General features: G+C 36.8%; 1 protein-coding gene across 1 annotated transcript in view; it reads right to left on the minus strand.

Moving 5' to 3' along the window:
• The window catches only part of CEP85L (centrosomal protein 85 like), a 99,940-nt gene extending 79,133 nt beyond the window's left edge, over window positions 1-20,807 (minus strand). The window contains exon 1 of the mRNA XM_072408813.1: window positions 20,679-20,807. Within this exon, the coding sequence (XP_072264914.1) occupies window positions 20,679-20,691 (13 nt within the window). The 5' untranslated portion in view covers window positions 20,692-20,807. The remainder of the gene's footprint in view (window positions 1-20,678) is intronic.
• Between the last annotated feature and the right edge of the window lie 1,312 nt (window positions 20,808-22,119).

The following is a 22,119-nucleotide window of genomic DNA, read 5'->3' on the forward strand; positions in this document are numbered from 1 at the left end:
GGACGGGGGTAACTATGCCTCATGGCTCACCTAGGGGTAGAATACCTGTATTATGGGGCAGCCAGGAGGACGGGGGTAACTATGCCTCATGGCTCACCTAGGTCTGTCGCATGACGTCAGTAGGTGGTTTTTCTTTCTATGTGAATGAGTTTTTTAAAAGTATACAATTGGTGTTTTCATGTCTGACTTTCAGGGTCATGTGACAGCAATTTGGCAAATAAAATTGTTTTCCTAATTGTGATGAAGCCAATTGTGGCAAAAAAATGTCCACCTGGTAATAAAATATGATGGTACTGGTACTGACATTTTTATTTTTAAAAGTAAACCATTTTAATATGTACAAATGTATAAACGTGTGTTTAGTTACATTTTTTAAATAATATCTACTCTATCTATCTCTGAAATGGTTATTTTTCAGGAAATTCAATTTAGAAACTATTTGAAAAACAGTTCTCTGCAAAGTATCTCTGAAGTAAAAAAGACACGTTTGTTTCATGTCTTAATGATGAATTCATTTCTGTTTGCTCCAAAAATGTGCTCAGTTAGCCCCCATAAATATATTATATTTTTTAATGCGTGTGGCTACAACTCATGCTCCATTTGGAATGTCTTCATTTGTTGCCAACCCATTGTGCCATAGAGAGCTGAGGCTACAAGTGTAAACCCCTCCACCCATGAAACACAATGCAAGGAATCATGGAATATGTACCGTAGTTTTCTTAGGCAAGAAGCTGACATTCTAGCTGCTTTGCTGCCCCCTACTGTTAAGAAAGGATTAGTGAAAACTGCCAATAGCCTCCACATAGATTGATTGCATCAATGAACATTTTTCAAATTAAGAACACATAACATATTTAAATAACGGGACTGTCACATGTCATGTATTGTTTTTTTTTTAATAATATTACCTAATGTTGAATATATCTTTGAAAGTGTTTTATTGTTTAAAAAAAATAAGTTAATAATCCTGTTGGAGCTGTCTTGTGCACAATTTCTGTGTTATCTCAAGTGGTCTAATCACCCCCCGCCCCCCCCAGAAGTACTTTTCATTGACTACACTTCACCTACTGTATGCTGAGAAAATGAGGAAAGTTGCTAAACAATTTTCTGCCGAGATCAACAGATATTTTTTGTAATTCTTTTTATTTTGCCTAGACATTTACTTTAGGGTAATCCTATCACTTCTCATCCATTCTCCCCAACATTGGGCCGGGTAATATAAGTTGGTGCACAGAGGCGCTTGAGTGCAGTTTTGCACATTTGCCCCATCTGCTGTCTGACATGTCTGACATAATTCTTGTGTAAAGAAGATTTCCACTGAAAATGACCACTGGAGGAGTAACGTTAGTAACAGAGTTTCTGAAAAGAGAAAGAATTGCAAAATGTTGTTAACCTGTGATGTGTGTCTTTGTCAGTATTGAATGTGCCTGTTACAACAACATATATAATGGGGATGGCTGGAGAGGTTCCTTTCAGTATCAATTTAACCTGTATACATTGTAATTATACCTGTATATGTAATAATAAATAATAATAAACAGGATTTATATAGCGCCAACAAATTTTGCAGCGCTGTACATTAAAAATATAATTGTATTTTTAGAACCTGTAAGCCTTGGTATCATACAATATGAATATATATAATTCATATGATTGTTGTATAACAACTAGTTTTCAGGCACTGTGAGTGAGTGAAAACTAGAAGAAAAAAAATTGTTGATATGTTTTTATATTTTTATCCTCATATGAAGGCCAAGGTTACAGCTTCACAGATTGTTTATTTCCACAGGGAAATTAAAACCCTTTCATATTAAAATATGAGAAAAATTCTTGTATTTTCATAGCATTTGTGGATTTCTGAGGATTAACACATCAAATGATTTGGAGAGTTGTATGACTATAGTCATAGATCCCCCAGCAGTGGGCTTTACTTTTCTGTCCCTAGCACATGGACATTTGCCAAGGTAAAAACAAGAAGGTCTTTTTTACATTTATACAATGTTTTATACATTGCCTCTTCTGCAATAAAAGTTTACTTTCCTGTTCACAAACTTCTTCTTAATGTTCACCAGTGTTTCACAACCAGAGTTCCTCCGGAGGTTACAAGAGGTTTATTGAGCAATGAGCAAGTTGTGCCTCTCAGGGTAGTTTAAGTAAGAACAATGATCTCCAATGGTGACATTCTACCCACTTGCCAGCAATGTAAGAGGTATTCGTTTTCCTGACCACCACACTAATGTACTGTAAGCTATGGACATAGTAATTTTTGAAGCATTTCTCTGAAGACCTGAACGTTATTTCAAGGGTTTCCCATATTACTTAGGATGGTTTACACTGAGCTATGGAAGTGCAGCTCAGTGTATATTTTTTGCATGTGTAGATGGTAGATGAATAAACCCCCCATCCATTGGCCAATTAATCTAGTAAAAGATGCCAAAAGCTGGAGGCTGGAGGTGTCACGTTTTAATCCTAAACTCCATTTAAAAAAAATATATATATTTATTCAGAGGTTACAAATACATTATTAGTTTAGGAAATCATTTAAAAGTTAATATAAAACCAATAGGCTGTGCTATATTTATATAAAACGCATAAATAACATCATTATACTTATATTTTTCTTTCATAAACAATCATAACATACTTAAATGTCAAATAAAATGAACCAAAAAAGGTATTGTTTGGGTGAATGTTCCTTGGAGTTAGGTAAAAGTTCTTTAAAGTTTGGTGAATGTTCTTTAAAGTAGAATATTCTCAGAGTATTCAACCCTCAGAAAAAAACATTTAATCCTTTAAATAGAAGATTCATCCCTCATAAACTTCAATGGGGTTTGACTTGAACATTGAATTTATTGCTCTTCAAAGAATGCCCAACCACATTCAAATTAATCCATCTGTAATATCCACAGTGCAGAGATTAGATTCTGCTACATTTGTCCAACAGCAATATTCTCATTTAACTCAAGAACAGTTGTATGGCACCATTTTTTGCCCAAGTTTCCATGACTTAATAAAAGCCATTGACCTGATCTGTGAATGTGGCTTGGCATAGAACAAATATACCAATGCACTTGTTAAGCAAATTGCAGTGTGATTTAGTTTTAATTACAACCCTTTGTCTATGTAAAGCAGTGCAGGTAACGGAGTTTGATTTGTTATTAGCCTCCAGTAATATTTTGTACAGATGAGTTTGGTTTGGGAGATTAGGGTAGCACTAGGAGGCAATCAGACCTTCTACACTGCTTGTATGCTGACAACATGCTGGTTGGAGTAAAAAGTGTAGTGACCAGAAAAATGACCACATGAAATCAGTGTAGTCCAACCCTGTACTATGATACCCTGTTAGAGCGTTAGTCAGGTGAACAGCAAATTGTGGCACCATGAAACTACCAAAAATCACAAAAACACACAGCAATTCAAGGTCCAATGCCACAGACAAGTGTTCACTAGGGATCTAGATATATTAATCCTCAGAGTCTAAGAAACATCATGTTGGTAATAAAGCTATGGAACTCCAGTAAATGCTTTGTTGTAATACTGGATCTTGAAGTGCTGGCTCTTTTTGTGACTTTTAGATGACTTTAGACTATAACTACAGTACAATATAAAGCCAAGGCACCAGTATAAAATGGTCAAGTCTGGAAGAGGATGGTACAGCCCAGTAATAACCAAAAATGTAAGCACACGAAATGCACCCCTTAACATAATGACCCCATATCTTTTTACTCCGAGCTGCTAGAATCCTTATTCCCCATATTGAGTCTCAGGTCTGGGGGTTTTTGTGAGCACCACCTGGCTGGACACCTCTCCTACCCTTTCTTTTCTTCCTTTTTTTTTCTTCCCCCTACGTTTTCTTTTCTCCCTCTTCTTATTATTATATCCTATTTAACTTTGTGTTCTCCTTTATTTGAAGGATGTGAGTCAGATTTCTTATGTTCTTTTATATATATTAGATGTGTTCTATGTCTTAGAGCTCTATTTTTAAAACAGCGAATCTGACATCCCTTCAAACATTTCCTCGTGGGAATGTCCCAGGCCCTTTGTTGAAATGGCAGTAACTGATTCCCACCATTGGCCCTGATTTATTTAAGCTCTCCAAGGTTGGAGAGGATACACTTTTATCAGTGAAGCCGGGGGATCCAGCACACCTGGAAATGATTTTTTAAAAGTAATTTACTATTTTTTAGCAAATGTTTTTAATCCAGGACCACATCCATTCCAGGTTTGCTAGATCACCCAGCTTTACTAATGAAAGTGTATCCTCCCCAGTCTTGGAGAGCTTTAATAAATCAGGCTCATTGTATAAGCGACTGTCAGATCCTCTGTTTTATAAATGAAGCCCTTAGTATTGTTTTTTGGGATATGATCAAGCCCAGTGCTTTGTATTTGTCCACATTATCTCAATGCTTGCTGTACTCATGTGCTCCGTTTCTCAATATGTTTGTTAGACTACCTACACACGTCAGATTCTTATCCAATAATCAGCTCAAGGCTGATATCGAACAAGAATCTTGCATGTGTATAGTGCTCGTCTTCCTTCCGATCCATGGACCATGGACGAGGAACGATTGTAATGAAAGCAAAGGGGAGAGAGCGCAGCAGGGTGCCGCTTCGTCGATCTCCACCTCCCCTCTCTGTGGAGCAGAATGGTGCTGTATGTACAGCTCTTGATCATGCATTGTACAATCGTTTTCTTTGGAAAGGATCAAGAAAGATCCTTTCCAACAACAATTATTGCACAGGTGTATGTAGTTTTACTCTTAGTACCTGTGACATATTTTCAGATTTGTAATGTCTTTTGTGTACTTTGTACATCTAGACAAAGTTTAAAGGAAAACTTTTAGGGTCAAGAGAGAAAGCTCCAAAGTAACAAGGTATACAATAAATTATAAAATTGACCATCACATAATGCATAGTTTCTGAAAAAGATAAATTATAATACTTATTAAAACTGTTTCTATGCATGAGATATAAAAATGCTGCAGCATTTCCATACCTCTGGGTCACCTTCTTACACAAAGTGCAGATACTGTAATATATCTCTTGCTTTGTAGTCAGCATATTATTGTTAAGTAATGCTGATGTTACAGCTGTCAAAAGATACCTGAAGGACAATTAGCAGCAGCTATAGATAAGTGACAAGACTTTTCATTCAGGTTTTTTATAACAAACTACAGTTGCAGCAATAATGAACACTGAGCTCAGAGTCTGCTGGTCCGTCTAACTGTGGTAATACTGGTAATGTCATCTTTTCTTAAAGGCTTTTGTACTTAATTGGCATAATGTTACAATCTGCTTGGTATAACATTTGAAAAAAGTCTATATTAGTTTCAAAAGTCATAGTAAATCAGTAAAACTACAATCTTTACATTCAGTAATGGCTCAATTGCACTTTGTTGTTTAATTTATGTGAGTTGTGCCATGCATCAATATGTATTGCGGTATGGTTAACCATTCATGTTGAAAGGGCTGCTAATGCACGAAAACAGACAAAATAAACAGATATACATCTAACACATGGTAGTTTGTTACTATGCATTGTGGTAAATGGTGTGTATGTGTGTATAGGCTGCATTGGCCTAAAGAGCTGGAGTGCCAGTCCTATTTATAACTACCTTTGGAATCATCGTGGTCTATTTGTAAAGAAGTTGCAAGCTAATAATAGATTGCTTTCTATTTGTTCTTTACTTTTTAAAAAAAATTATATCTGATCACTACTTTTATAACACCAAATTATTAAAAGGCTGATCAGATTTCGTATATCTGGTGATCTTGTGATATAAGCAACCATATACACATTAACTTTAGTTGGATCAATGCTCAGTTTATTTAACTGGTTCAATATAAATGTCAACTGTTTGTATTATCACACACTACAATGAATGCAAAATGAAAATGAATATATGTATGCTTCAAAATTCACTCAAGCAAAAACTGATTGAGATGTTTGGCAATCAATATTTTATATGACCACATACTGCAATTGTAGCAAGGTGATAAGTGTTTTAATTCATGTTCAAAAATTGTCTTAAAAAACTTGGCATATATTTAAAGTCAATTTAAATTTTTTCACTTCTACTTTTTTCACTTGATCTTGAACACTTTTAATCATTCAGATTCAATACTTATTTATGGTTTATTCGATAAAATTATTGGACTGCTGAATGGAAGCTATGTATGGCCAGCTTGATTATTAGGAAGGTTATGGTAGCACTAAATTCCTGGAAAACAAATATATAAGTGGAATCTTTGCTGCCAGAGGCAAGGTTTTGATAATTAGTGTTAAAGTATACACAGCATGCATAATATAGTTAACTTATCAAGTCCAGTGCCTTGCCCCAACACTGTGAAGTCCCTGATTGCTCTGTGACTGCTGCTGTCATCTTCATTGGTCAGTAAAACATAACTCCTATGCATCTGCACAGGAGCCGCTTATTTCCAGTACAGAATTGTGCAGAGGTTGTACAATGAGCTGTGCATATGTAGAAGAACAAAAAAGCGGGCAGGCAGAAAGCAAGAGATAGGGACCTCTGCTCCATCTATTTCATTATATTCAAATTATTGTATTTGTCTGTCATTTGTAACCCCTATAATAATGTAATATGTTGGCCCTGCCTTAAAAAAAAAAGTCTGTCTGTCAGCAATTTTTGTACAGCAGAGTGTAATCCCACTTTTAACATTAGAGCAAGTAAATTGAGACTATTATTTTCTTAATCTGAACCACATTAATTGGGATATGTTATTATTTTTTAGCAGCACAACACTTCTTATGATCCCGCCTAAATCAATTATTTGTCTCCTTTCAGTGCCAGGAACACAGAACTCGGGGATGACCTCATTTGATAGTCTTGCTCTTTTTGGTTTGGAAAGGGCCAAGTTGTGTAATCCAAGCCATAAAATGTGACAGATCCAATCTTAGGTAAACTGAGCCTTGTATAGCATACACTGAATGCTCGGTAACGGCTATCTTCTGACAGCTGTTTCCTTCCTTCACCCAAGCCTCTGACGAAATGTTTTGGCAGCATATTTGTAGGCCTGTTTATTTGTAGCAGACAGCCCCCTCTCTGACATTTACATCCACAAAGTAACTTCTATCAGCATTCTGAAGAGCAGAATAAAACGCTCTGAACTCATCCTTTCCATCTGGAAATGTACTAAATATCAAAAGCAATTTAGTTAAAGATGACACAAAACATCAATGCTAACACTACTATAATATTGCACACAACTTTAGGATAAATATTCAATATCAAAACAAAGTGCACTTATCTTGTTGTCCCAAACCTTTATTTTGTAAACTCCAGGTAGTTCTCTAAGCTATGTATGCCAATGCAGATCACCAACCAGAGATCAGTATCTGTCTTTCTAAACTTTTCTATATTGCTCATTTTCTTTGTGCTATGCCAGAGAAAAGTTAATTGAAGTCATGATCATTGAAGCTTTGCTGATCATCACTCAAGAGTTGAAATCACTTGTGCTGAAATAAATACTGTGGATGGCAGATTGGCATGACATAATACAGCAATTAGACAAAAAAGGCTAGAGGTCAGAAACCAGGGCGAAAGTCAGACAAGCCAGAAGTTAGGATTGTGCATTCCTTTTGATGAATTTATTCATATTATTATTATTATTGATACACTTTATTGATAAAGTGCCATTTATCTTTGCAGAACCAAATTTTGATAGCTATCCTGGATACTTTATACCAGTGTTTCTCAACTAGGGTTAATCCAGAGGTTGCCTTGACCAATGAGGGTTAGTCCAGAGGGATTCCTTGAGCAATGATCAATTTGTGCCTCTCAAGTGAGTTGACTTGATATCTTTAATCTTTTTGGCTGTAACGGGACATTCTTTCTGCTGGACACGGCTGGAGACATTTTCCCAATGACCACCACGATATTATCTTGTAAGCTGTGAATATAGTAATTAAAAAAGGGCTTCCTTGATTACTCAAATTTCTCTAGAGGTACTTTCTGCGGTCCATAACTTCATGCACCTTACAGTAATTGATTTGAAAGTGAAAATCAGGGAAAAGTAGCGTAAAAAAGTGAAATATTTATGCTTGCATGAAAAACACAACAAAAAACAGAAATGGGAGGAACTTGTACTGATGTCTACATCTTAAATTCAGTTCCCAGCATCTGTTTTTTTCTTGCAACATTTATTTTTGTCTTGTCCATTCATGATGTGATGTGGGTCTCAGCATTTTTATAAACCTTTCTGTGGCTTCACAAGATGTGTTTATCCATCCACAGAGCTTCAGATTCTCTGTAGAACACAGGTGAGGCATGCTTTGGTCTTGTCAATTACTTTTCAAATTAGTTCTGGTTTAGCATGAAAAAGATTTATTACCACCCAAAGGCATTCCAAAGGCATTCCTAATATCTGCTTTGCCACAGTCATTGTAACCAGTGGTCATATGTTGAAGGTTTCCAAAACCTATTGGCTAATTTTTCTAGAAGCATGCATTGTACAAACACAAGGTCCTTAAAGTGTATAAACCTCAAAACAAAAATGTAATATAGAAGGTTTTTATTCTTTATTTTCTACTAGTGAACCTTCAAAAACCACACTTCTTGCCTGCTATGTCCATTACTCCAATGTATCTATGAAGTCATGGGTGTCACCAAGGCTGGATATTATAGAATTCTGCCTCTGTTAACCTCTAATACATAAAACTTTGCTGTGATTAGTAGTTAACATAAGAAAGATAAGCTTGTATTTCCTGTATTTTCAGCTAATTACATGTATCAAGGACACTATATTCCTGGCAACAGGTATTTTCTGTGCTTACAGTAAACTGCATATTGATCAAATATTTGTTCTAAGCCTGAAAATTTACAGTTATTGCAGCCAAATGACTAGTAAGCAGCAAGTGGATTCCAAAAAGGGTAATTATAATTATATCCTGCCTTACAAGTTTAAGCCTAACATCAAAAATGTGCTAATATTCCAGACATAATGTTTTTTCCAGAGTGAGGGTGGTTTATTCTTAGGATGTCTTGGGCTCGCAGAAGAATGACCACCCCTTCTGCTACAGGAACATGCAATGCCATATGACCGGACAAAAAATACTATATATATATATAATAAAATAGACATAAAATTGCAGGGGATGCTCCAAGATGGAGCAGGTCTTTCCATGACATGTAAATATTTTTAAACCGTATAAATAGGATTATATAGAAATTACACATCTCTGTATTTTCTCATAACAACACCCCAGTATCTTGGAAATTAAATCTTGTCCTGATAAACCTCTTTTCTTATATGGTAGAATTATTTTTAAGAATGTGAGTTACGTAATGGGTCTGACTACAGTCTCTGTGTTTGGCTAAATATATCAACATTTTTGTCCATATAATTGCCAAAATATTTAAATGTTGTAATGAACTTGGCTTGTTTTTACCTTAACAATCTGTTCTATGCAGAATGGAATGCAAAATGTGGAACAAAGTTCTTGGAAGATAATGCCCTAATCCATGGCTTATAACTGTTATTTAAAGATTTATATATATATATATATATATATATATATATATATATATTAAGATAAATGTAAAGAAGTTAGCATATGTAACATTGTTTTATCATCAGATTTAAAGAGATGATAGCAAGCTTGAAAAAATAAAACTAAACTAATTCATGTATGCTTTAACTTTAAAACATGACAGGGAAGTCTAGACTATATATATATATATATATATATATATATATATATATATATATATATATATATATTATATTTATATATAGAACACAGCAATACAGGTACAAGATCAATATGCATAATACAAAATGTGAAAAAACGTAGATTAACAAAAGCAGTTCAAGCAGAGTATATGTCCATGTCTAAAGTAGCAAGTGCTACGTTTAAATAATGTTGAGTCCAGGATAAGTAACAAAATCCTATCCAGTATTGCTAGAGACAGACAGAAGTACAACAATTACAAAACACACAAAAAGTGAAAAATAAAAATAAAAAATAAACAAATCACAATACAATAGGGAACAATAAAAAAAAGGGGGAAAGAAGGGGCGAAGGAGCAATAGTAGTACATTATTCCAGGGTCAAGTATTCACAACTGCTCCCTAAACCTGTAATTGAGAATAATAAGTGTCCTATGGATCCCAAATCAGTTCAAATTTATCTACCTTATTTTGGAGAAGAGCTGTAAGGTATTCCATTAAGCGAACATCTTGGATACAAGTATATAAATCCTCCACGGAGGGAGGCAGGGTGGATTTCCACCTGGCAGAGTTCAGGGTGTGAGCTGCGGTAGTATATGGGTAGTAAGTTTACTAATAAGTTTGGGGAGACCCACAAAGGGCAGCCCCAGTAGGTGGTTAAGCGGATCTAGTAAAAGCTGTTGTTGGGTCACATGCTGAACCAGCTTTTGAAAACAGTCCCAATAACTCTGAATAATTGGACAATACCAAAATACATGTTCCAGGGTTCCTTTCTGTGTCCCGCATCGCCAGCAAATAGGGTCCACAGTGGGAAACAATCCGTGCAATACATCTGACGTATGGTACCAACTAAATATTATTTTGTATAAATTTTCTTTGTACAAGGTGCAGATTGAGCTTTTATGTGCCGCATCCCAGATATCTGACCACTCATCACTATCCAAAGTACGGCCTAAATTAGATTCCCTGGTACTCATTTATGCAAATTTGCTAGTGGTCCTTCGTATTAATGTGTGAAGGAGGTAGTAAATTGAAGAAATAAGACCTTTAGTACAGGGACCGTCTATGCATATCCTTTCAAAGGAGGTAACTTCTGTAAATCTAGGTGTCTGGGTGAGGGAGGAGGACATAGTGTCTAATCTACAGATACCCACAAAATGAAGTTTGTGGGAGGTCAAATTTAGCAGGATATTCCTAAAATGAAAAAGCCCCCTATACCGCCTGGGCTGTCACATCCCCCTGGTAAGAGTATCGGGCAATAGTGGGTTGTGGATAATGGACATCAATACTGAAGCTGGAGAGGATAGACCATATTTATTCCTATAAGTCTGCCATAGATTCCTTGTAAACAGCATTGGTGGGAGCATATCCTTATCTGCCAAAACAAGGGAGGAACTACAAAGCATCACATTAGAGTGGATTGGGGCAATCCAAGATTCCTCCAAATCCCTACAAATAGTGGGGGAGGTTAACGTGGTCCAAGAAGACAAATAGCCTAAATGAGCCACCACATAATTTTTAATCAGATCTGGGGCCCTCAGACCTCCAAACTCGCTTATGTGCCCAAATAATTTTAAGAAAACCAGCCTGTAGCATTTTCAGGGCCTGGACAGGGACCCGCACTGGAAGAGTCTCAAAGAAATATAAAAGCTCAGGCAGGAGCATTATTTTTACGGACGCTACACGTCCCAGAAGTGATAATCGATGTACTTTCCACTTATTTAAGTAATTGTAAAGCTCCTGAAACAGTGGAGGAAAATTACATGAATACAACTGGTTATATGTGGCCGTAATCTGGGTAACCAATAGAATGCCCCCACCACATAAAAAGGTACTTGTCCCGCAACGCTGAAAGTTGCAAGGCCGGCATATGTAAGGGTAAGACCTCTGTTTTTGAGGAATTCTACTTGTAATCCAAAATTTTGCCAAATGAGTAGAGTTCAGACCACAGATTCAAGAGACTAATAGTGGGTTGTGTTGGTGTAAGAAGCACGTCATCCGCATATAGCGAAATCCTGTAGGAGGATTACTTCACCTGGACACCTTGGATATCTGGATTAGACCAGATTTTTGCAGCTAAAGGCTCAATACACAAAGCAAAGAAAAGGGGGACAGGGACATCCCTGTTGCGTACTGAAAATTGCATAGAAGAGGCATGAGGCAACTTAACAACCCTGCGCGTATTATCACTTGCATGGCAAAATGGGACGAAACCCAGTTGGTCCCAATGCACCAGATATGAGAGAGTTAAGTAATGCTTTAGGCCTATAATTGGTACAATCTATCGGGTCCTTACCAGGTTTGGGTATGACCATGATATGGGAGCTGGACATAGAAAGTGGTATGGGTTTACCCTGCAGAAAATCATTAAATCTTCCAAGTGTGGGAGTAAGTCTGGCAAAAATGTTTTGTAATATATGTACAATAGGCCATCTGGACCAGGACCTTTATTAAACGGGAGATGAAAAATGACCTTAGAGATTTCCTCCCCGGTAATGGGGCAGTTAAGTTGCTCTAGGTGCTCCTCCGTCAGCTGAGGGAGATCTAATTCTGCTAGATTAGAGTCTTTTTTCTCCTACAGGGTGCTCCCAGGGAATTTTGCGCTTGGTGAACAGCTTGATACAATTGGGTATAGTATTTTTCAAAGCGGGAGGCTATATGGGACGGATCATATCTTATTATCCCTTTTTCCTCCTTGATGGCCATGGGAGAGGAATTAACTTGCACATCTCTCAATTTACATGCTAATAACGTGTCTGCCTTGTTACCTTTATGATAATAAATGTTGTCGAGTATGTTGCATAATCCAACTGACCTTCCTCAACTCCAAGGCCCCCAATTTTGAGTGGAGGGAGGTCACCTCCTGCAGGAGACCCAACAACAGTTTAATACTAAATTTCTCCTCTGCAGAGCGTAACTCCCGCTCAGGGCATGTTGCAAATTGTTCCGTTTTAAACGAGAGCTCAAAGCCACACACTGGCCTCTACCAATCGCCTTGTGGGCCTCCCAAAGAGTGGAGGTATGCGCCACTGTGAGGTACAGCTTTAAATACAAAATGTTCAACTGCAAACAAGGGATGCTGTTTTATTCCATTGGGAGATCAACACAGTGCAAAGAGCATTTGTAACTTGCATACTTATTAGAACTATCTTGTATCACTGCCATACAATTGTGTGTTCAGTGGTTGCTAAGATAAAAACTAAAGAAGTTCACAAAAGGGGAACTAGATGAAAAGAGTAAAATGGGTCACTTTTTGTACTCAGAAGGTACAAAAATCTTTGTAAAGAACAGTGCTTGAGGCATCAATTTACTGGCTAAGAACAAACATCAAGGAGCTCTTAGTTTAACCCAGTCAAGGGTCTTTCTGAACGGCGGATTGATAAAATGCTTTTGCTGATTACTAGGTACAGATTTCTGCCTGAAGCTACTATAACTTTGCAAGGAACGGCCTTTTAAATTGTAGTATTAATGTGCCAGGATAGAATAGTATATGGAACAGCATATGGCAACCTGGAATGAGTGTTACAGTGGTTAGAACCGATTGCTTTCAGCCTGGTCATTACTTTCATTGCTTGTGCTTGTGTGATGAGAGTGATTCTGTTTGTGAGGAAAAGGCTAAAAAACAAGTTGCTAGATCATACATACACATCTGATTGTGTACTATTGTCTATAGCTAGCATCAGTGGGAGCAGATTAGCTTTCCCTATAATCATATTGCATTTCAATGTTTTTTTTTTATTTGGCTTGAACCGGCTACATCAGTTATTGAGCTCTAATTAACCACAAGAGGGAGCTCTGCTTTTGCCCATCATCCAGCATCATCCAACCTCCCTGCTTACAATTGTTGGTATAAACCATACACAAAGTGAATAGTTTGCAATAAATTGGCTAACTCATGACTTGCATTGTGAAAAGCTGCAGTACAACACAACCATGTGCAGCACTGCACAACAATAGAGAGAGCTTTTGGGTGTAACAAGCAAATATGGCTCCTTTATGGTATAATTATAATTACAAACCTCACATTAAAACAATACTTTTTATAACACATATTGTTAAAAATGTTTACTTTGATCTGATTGTTTATATATACATCTAAAAAATAACTGCTAAGTCCTGAGCTTTGCCACGGATGACTTCATTTGCACTTCAGCCCCAACCAACACCAAGTATTTGGGTAATGGTTGTAGGGAAAGGATTGTGGGGAGTTCTAGAGAGGTGAGAATAAAAACTTTCTTAAAAATGGAATATCAGGTGATAAGTGTAGGTCATGTGAGCCGCAGATTACAAACCCACCAGCAGAGGGAGTGCTGGGGATGCGACAGCCTCAGGTGTTATTCAGGTGCCTGCCAGCAGATGGAGTGCGTCTGTGGAACACCCTAGTCCTCTAAGGCAAGGGAGCAGCTGACCGAGAATCACTTGACCTAGACCAGGAAGTGTGCAGAGTGTTGGATCCAGAAGCAGAGATGGTGCTGGCAGCAGGGGACTGCAAGGAGGTTAAGCCAGAAAGAGTCACAGATGCCCTAGACTGGTGGGATTCTGTGACAACAGTGTGCATCAAAAAAATCAAAAATCAATCATCTTGTTCTTTCCTCAATGTTCCTACTTTTCCTAGCCCATTCATTTTTTTTAATTGGATTTCCATTCTTTGGAGACTCAGCATTGTATGTGGTCCTTACCCAAGGCAGTCTACATGCAGATACAGCTTGCCTAGGAACAGTAACTTCTCCAGATTTATATCCGACTGGTAATGCATTTTTTTATTTGCAAAAACACCCATAGGGCTCCTGAGAAGAGTACTGAGGCAGGATGCTATTTCATTAGGAACCTACTTTATGTACAACATCCTGCTAGGTCATCTTGCCAGCTATGATCTGCCTTCATTGCAAAAAGAAGCAGGAATTTGTATCCTACATCAAAATATATTGAGTAGCTGGTTTCCTAATTATTGCACAGTTTCAATAATGAATCAAATTTTGCAATCATTTGGGGGAAAAAAAATCACAGTGAAACAGCAGTGACAAGAAAGGGACCTGTAATACTAAGCCACTATAGCAGCCTTTGATGACTTTTCAGGGAATCACTGTTATAATTACTATATCCACAGCTCACAGTACATTAGTGTGATGGTCAGTAAGGAGAAACTCTAAAGGTAGCCAAAATAATCATTGGTGTCACCAAAACTGAAGGGTACAAATTTCTCAAGGAACCCTTAGCAACTTCTGGAGTAACCCTGGTTGAGAAACACTGCATTATAGCTAGATTTTATATTGTTTTACTTGGTATACTTTTAACTCATTTAATAAGGTAGAAGTGTCATATCACTGATATCATTTACAATAGTAAACAGACTTATTATGATGCTAGATTGTAGAAAGTGCATGTAGGTCTATAAAAAGCCTAGGATTCCAGGAAAAGAACTAAGTAGTCCTAAACATCACATGAGTTCTCTGACCTTGCTAGTCATGGGTGTACATTGCCACCTCCTTCCCCACATTGCATAGAAATAGCAAAGCTGTAAACAGTCCCGGCTCAGATATTCTCACACTCCACATTGTTATATTAGAGATCCAAAAACAACCGGTACACAAGAAAAACAAATACATTGCACAACCCTGTACAAAAAACAACTCATGCTTGCTTTGACTCTAATAACAAGCATAGAAATCACAAGAGATATTAATACTTCCTGATCAGTGATTATAATCTCAGGCACAATGTAGCAGTCCTCCCTAATCTGAATAAAGGCAACCTTTTAGAACTTTTATTGTAAAATTATGGTTTATTTTCAGTGGACTTGATTTGTAGGGGTTTTCTTACATTTTTCTAAGCTTGCTTTTTCCTATTTTGTTATTGTAAAAAAATAAAGAGATTTGTTTATCAGCCACTGGAGGGAGTGTAATTACTTTACTTTTGTTAGGACCATTCTGATGGACGTAATTAATCAAGTATTGTTATTGAATTTGCTAGTATGGCAATATGAAAGAGATGGTCTCTTTTCCTTTCTGTATTGCATTTGAGTTTTTAACCTAATATTGTAAATTTAAATGGTTCAAATATGAAGTAGAAATATGCAAGCTGCAATTGTTTTTTTTTCTTATATAATTCTTTATGCCATTGTTAATTTTATTACTGGATGCACAAGCTTTCAAGCCATCATCCCCATCCTTGCTTCACTACTGACCTTAAAGTGGAACAAAGTTCCACTTTCAAAAACAGAGATCGGGCAGCTCTCTATTGCAGAAAGGAACAGGCGATGTCCCTACCGCAATAAAACATATTTGCCTGCCTGATCACTGTTTTTAAAGAAATGCTGAGCTGCATATAGTCACATCCTGATTTCCCGTGCAGCTGTCAGGACTGAATAAACCCCCACTCACATGAGCAGCAGTTACATCATCCTAGCCCAGCCAATCAAGAAGGCCGAAGGAAAGAAGATGGTGGTGCTCATGCCGAATAGAGGACAGTTGAGTGCAATTAAAAAACTGAAATCAGGCAGGAAATTTCTATTCTATTTAAAATGAAACTAATACCATTCCAAAGGTTCCCCCTTTAAATCTCAATATTCAAATTGTTTTTTTTTTTTTAAAAGTGTGCAGCACCGCCGTATAATTTTAGATCCCCTAGGCTATGGAGAATGAATAGGAGCGCAAAGCCTCCCGGGATACGAATGTCATGCATCCCAGGAGGCCCTTCAATGCTCTTTCTGCGCATGCCCAAGCACCTCGGGCATGCACAGAAGAGCCGATCCCATGCATGTGCAGTGAGAACGGCAAGTTTTTTTCCCAAACTACAAGAACCCGGAAAAAGAGGAGAAGACGGTGGCGCCGGGGGCACTGGCCTGGAGATGTTTACCGGGACGATGTGGGACCCAATTGAAGAAACCTTCGGACTGATTGACTGCACTGTGGGATTGAAGGCAAATGTATTTTTTTTTGTTTTGGGCAGTTTTGAATTTACTTCCTCTTTAACCCACCTAACCAACTCCCTCTTGTTCAAACAGATGTACCCTTTAATTATCAATGCCCAGGTGATCCAGAGCCATCCTCTATCTCAAGTGCCTGGACGACCTATTCCTTCCTGGACACTCTGGGCCTGCATCCCAAATAAAGATCTTCTATAGATGATTCCAAATATCCTCTGAATTTGGCACGTGTTTCATTGTACTACAGAATGAAAATTTGCAGAGCTACAATCACAGTGATTTGCATGTACATCTGTAATAGTCCTATCTATTGTAATCCAAGAGACAATCTGCTCCATGTAATCTTATTATATTGTTTTGTCATTCTAAATCCCCAATCTAAAACTAAGAAAAAAAAGCTTTGAGTAGAGGTAAGTGGAATCGAAAAATTTGATGATTAGTGAGATTAGTCAGAAAATCTAAAAAGTTTGGAAAATCAGAATATATATATATATATATATATATATATATATATTTTTTTTTTTTAAAAAGGGGGTTGAAAAGGTCTATTTTTTTTTGGCTTAGCCTATCCAACTGTTGACCATTGACCGATGTCAATGTTGACTGCATGAATTGACCATACGGACTGGAGCGCACTAACCTTATTCCTGATTTGGGTTCAGTTGTTGGAATAGCTTAGTTAGAATGTACTAGTTTTAGGTTTAGATACACATTTAGTCTGGACACCATCCTATTAGAGAACAGTGAGCTAGACAGTTTGAACTTAGTCTTAATAAAACCATATTTCACTGCTCACAATGTTTGCAGTTGCTCACTCACAAATGCTCTAGTTTAAATATACATAAGGTGTTTTTTTCAGAAACCTTTTCTGTCCAATCAACAGTGGAAGTTTCAGAATATTATACAAGTGCATAACCTAATCAACATTGCTGATGGACAAATTGCCCCTCTAGCTCATTTATTGTGCACTTTTGGAGGAGATAGTGGACAGGTTTGGTTTTCCCTGAGAATATGTATTTATCCTAAATAAAATAAAAATGATAAATATGATTTAGTAGCAGACTCTCCTCTGGATAATGGAAGCAAGCTGTTAAAATTGTTACTGTCCTGAATAGTGAGTTTATTCCATTGCCTGTACTCCCACACCTGACTGCTGCCTAGCAACATACATATTCCCAATACACAATTCTGATGTCTCTGCATCCCCGGGAATGTGTTCTACTTGTGAGAATCACGTCATTAGTCACTGTTAGCTCTTCACATGGAAGTGTTATTTTACTTTTAGATTTTTCTAGTATTTGGAACTAGCATATAAACTGTGCTGTAATATATGTATCATTCCCAAAATAGAGTGCGAGCTGACTGGGGACATGAATGTTACAGATGCTTTCCAGGGACCCGAACAGAATTCACAGAGTTAAGGTCTCCATAGTAATCTTGGTGACATACATACAAAAAAAGGCTGAGGCTCTGATGGTATATTACTATATTGTATATTAATAGTTTACCTTGCTTCACCTCATTATTTTTTTTAGATTCACAGGATCTCATCTTTAATTTCATACATACACAGTATACACAGCCAGGTAAAAAAATAAAAATGATTAAGTAGACTACTTAGATGATGTAAATCTAAGTAACCTTGATTTTGGCCCCATAATTGTTAGGTGGGGCACAAAATCATGATGGCCAAAGAGATTTTTAAAACAAGCTCAGGAAAAAGTTCTTGATATTAACTAAAATAGATTTCCTAATAAAAAAAACAGAACTGCCATCATGATTTATAGTACCATTAGTTGCTGTGATGATGGACTTTGGTCTTGTGTTGGTGACATAAGTTTAACATCAACTTGAGATGTTTCTGGTGCAATTCAGAATTCATTGACAGAGCATTCCACTTGCAGTTTTACCTTTATTTGATCTGTTTAAGCATGATTTTTTTTATACCCATAGACAAAGTCTATTGACACCAGCCCTTCTGGTGTCATTTTAGTGCCCAATGAAAGTGTCTGAATGACTAGCAAGGGCAGTTTTACTGGACAAGGGATGGCATTTGGTAGAAATTAGCCATCGAGTTAGAGAAAATCAGCCCCAAGTAACAATCAATTCTAGATCAGGGAAGGGCAAATATTCATTTTTTTTATAAATATTAAAGTTAATTAGAGGCTTGGACAGGGTATATAAACCTACTTAGGGTTTAAAGGTTATACCTGAGCAAGGTTTATTTTAAATTCCTTAAATAAAGGCATACTGGGCAACAATGGTCCTATCTATGGAGGCCCAAAATTCAATGGTGGAGCAACCATTCTTAACTAGGGTTTCATGGAACCTGGTGATTCCTCCAGAGGTTTTGAGGAATTCCCTTAGTTGTAGCTGCCTGTCACCATTTTTCTGTTTGCATTGTTCCAGTTCTAATTAACAGGGCCACAAGCATGAGGCCAATGCAATGATCTTTTTTATTTTGTCTATATAAAATGGAATTTGGTCCAATATTGCAAAAAATATATTGTTCATACTGACCATGAATGCAGGGAGCATTTTCCCAAAGAATTTATTTTAGCAGGGGTTCCTTGAGAACTGAACAGTATTTCAAGGTGAATTTAAATACATGGTGGGCATTCATGTGGCTGCATGAAATTTACAAACATTCCAAAAGATTTCTAATAGGAGACCCTCCAAACAACAAATCAAATGTGCATTTAGTATTTTTCACACCTTTTGGAGATTATGTGTAGACAATGATTTGACTTTCAGTCCCATGGAGAATGCTATCTATGAAGGATCTCTCCAATAATGCTCCAAGTGGGTTAGGATAATGCAAATGCAACTTATGCAGAGCAAGACGATAGCCAACAACAAACTAACAACCCAGGCAGCAAGTGCAAATCACCAATATTCATTACTATAGAAATCAAGCAATGTTCTTTTACTACATCACTTCCACTTTAATATTCATTCTCTGATTAGCTAGGGATAATGACGCAGCTTTGATGAAAACTTTTTTTTATTGGAACATATGCTTGCCAGAACTGTACAAACTGTTAGAATTTGAGAAAAGCTGGGCAAACATATTTTTGTCAACACACGTGTAAACAATGGCTTGTCTGTCCTGAAGTTTTATAGTCTAAAACTGGCCAATTAAGCAGTTACATTAGCTTGTAAAAAACATAAAAAATTGTTTCATGCAACCCAAAATATATTATAAATTTGTATGAATGTGTTTATCCTTTTTGGACCTCTCTGGTCTGGAATTTATCACTTAATAAAAAAACGCCTGGGTTACCTTCGAATGGGCTTTGCTCCTAGATAAGTATTTTCTACTAATCTCTGTACTTCTAGACCTAAATTTCATGTATCTCATCAAATGCATGAAAGTGAGACCTTGATTTTAATTTGGACTTCACAAGAAAGATTAGAGTGAGTTTTCACTTAATTGGGGAACATCAGGCCTAGCACTTAAGAATATATCTTAAAGAAGGATGTGCATGTGGAAGTCACAGGTGTCACCAGTATTTGCAACAAGATTTACAGAGATTTAAACAGTTATTTTTGCTGAGTATTTTATAAAAGCAAACAAGCTTAAAAGTCGAGGAACTGAATACAGCACATTCTGTTAAATGACAACCAAAATCCAATTTGTTTCAATGACAAACCTTAGAAAAATTCAACTGGGCTCCATTCAATAAAAGATCTACGGATTGAAAGAATGTTGTTTTCTGTACTTCAATAAAAAGAAACATTTTGATATGTACAACACCATAAAATATATCCCATAGAGTATTACAAATATTAGACATTTTTTGTTGACTTTTTTGCCCAGCTGCAAGAACTTAATAAACTGCGACTAAGTTTCTTCCATCTGTCGTAGTAGATGTATAAAGCACAATGGGATAATTCATTGAATAGATTTACATACTGAACATGCTGATGAAACATATGCTTACAGTAGCTTACACAGCATGTCCCCAGCCAGGACACCTGCTATATTTTATGTAGCAAAAGCTTAACACCATTTAAAATGTGCTCCCACCTCCACAAGTTAGAAATATAAAAAAACTCTTACTTGACTTCTTCATATTTCCACACACGCTGTCCTTGTTTCTGTAGTATTTGCAGGCCTTCAGGAATAGCAGTACTGATAGTAGAGGGAAAGAGACCTTTCAGAGAAGGAATCACTGTGACACTGTAAATAGAAGCAGGCTACAGCCTCACACTAAGCTCCTTGGTTACAGCTATATGACTCTGATATAGCCAGCTCCACTAAAGCTATCCACCTCTGTCACCGTCGTCTACACCACTTTGCAGAATAAACGGTTACCCAGTATTTAAAACTAACTATGAATATGTCACATACATCTAATTTATAAATTATAAATTGCCTAACTGTGTTTTAAATATAACAGTAAAGTATTTCAATTGAATATATTATTATATGTTACCAACCAACTAAAAAAGTCATAAATGCACAGCAATCTTTGGAAAGTAATGTTTGAGCAGACAACATTAAAGCTGAACTAAAGGAAGGTATATTATTATTATAATTATTATTCGTTATAAAGCGCCAACATATAACAGCGCAGTACATTTAATAAGGGTTACATATGACATACAAGTACGAACAATGATACAGGAGGAGGAGAAGACCCTTCCCAAAAAAGATTACATTAAAGAGCTTGCATATAGATGAATAAACCTTTTCATTTATTTATGTGTCATTAAATGTATATATATTTAACCAGTAACCAGTGGAAATACGTTAATATGCATGTGCTAACCAGAAACATGTTAATTGGAGGGGAAAGCAAAGTGGCAGAGACAAAAGAAAGAGCACTAGAACAATTGTGTCCAAAAGAACTTTAATGAGCTAACTAAAACAGCCAACACATTTCAGGGGCTCCTTCATCAGGGCACGTGTAATGTAAATACTATATAAAACTGTACTGTTATCAGAATTACCTATTTGTAGTGTAAGCACTGAAAAATCCCAGGGCTGGAGACCCCATAGAGAAATAAGTTTGTCAGTCCACTGCCATGTCTTTCACCGTGCGCTCACAGGCACCGAATAAGGGTATTGTAATTGAAGTAGAGAAAAATCAGGTAACCCCCCCTGCTAAGCTGGGCTGTGCAATGTTTGAATCTATAATGGACAGAAATACAAATGCTTTGATAGGTAAAACTGTACTCATTTACATATTCTACTATAATTGTATATCAATGACTGAGATTGCTATGTTAAAGGTAAGTGTAGGCTCTGGTAACATCTGTCTCTGTTGGTTTCAGATATTTTTGAAATGTGTGAGATTATTACTTATTGTAGAGCTATGAGCTGCCATCTGGCATCCTATATATCAAAGAGATATTTTGTATTAATTGGATTTTACAGCTGCTTTCATGTACATGCCCACAAATCCTTTTTGCTACCAAAATTTGCAGAGATCATTTTTTTAATACATTTTCCCAATAACGGTAAGGATAGATAAAAATACCAGAGGGATACTAACATC

The sequence above is a fragment of the Pyxicephalus adspersus genome, chromosome 4 (assembly GCF_032062135.1).
Source record: "Pyxicephalus adspersus chromosome 4, UCB_Pads_2.0, whole genome shotgun sequence".
NCBI classification, from domain to species: Eukaryota; Metazoa; Chordata; class Amphibia; order Anura; family Pyxicephalidae; genus Pyxicephalus; species Pyxicephalus adspersus.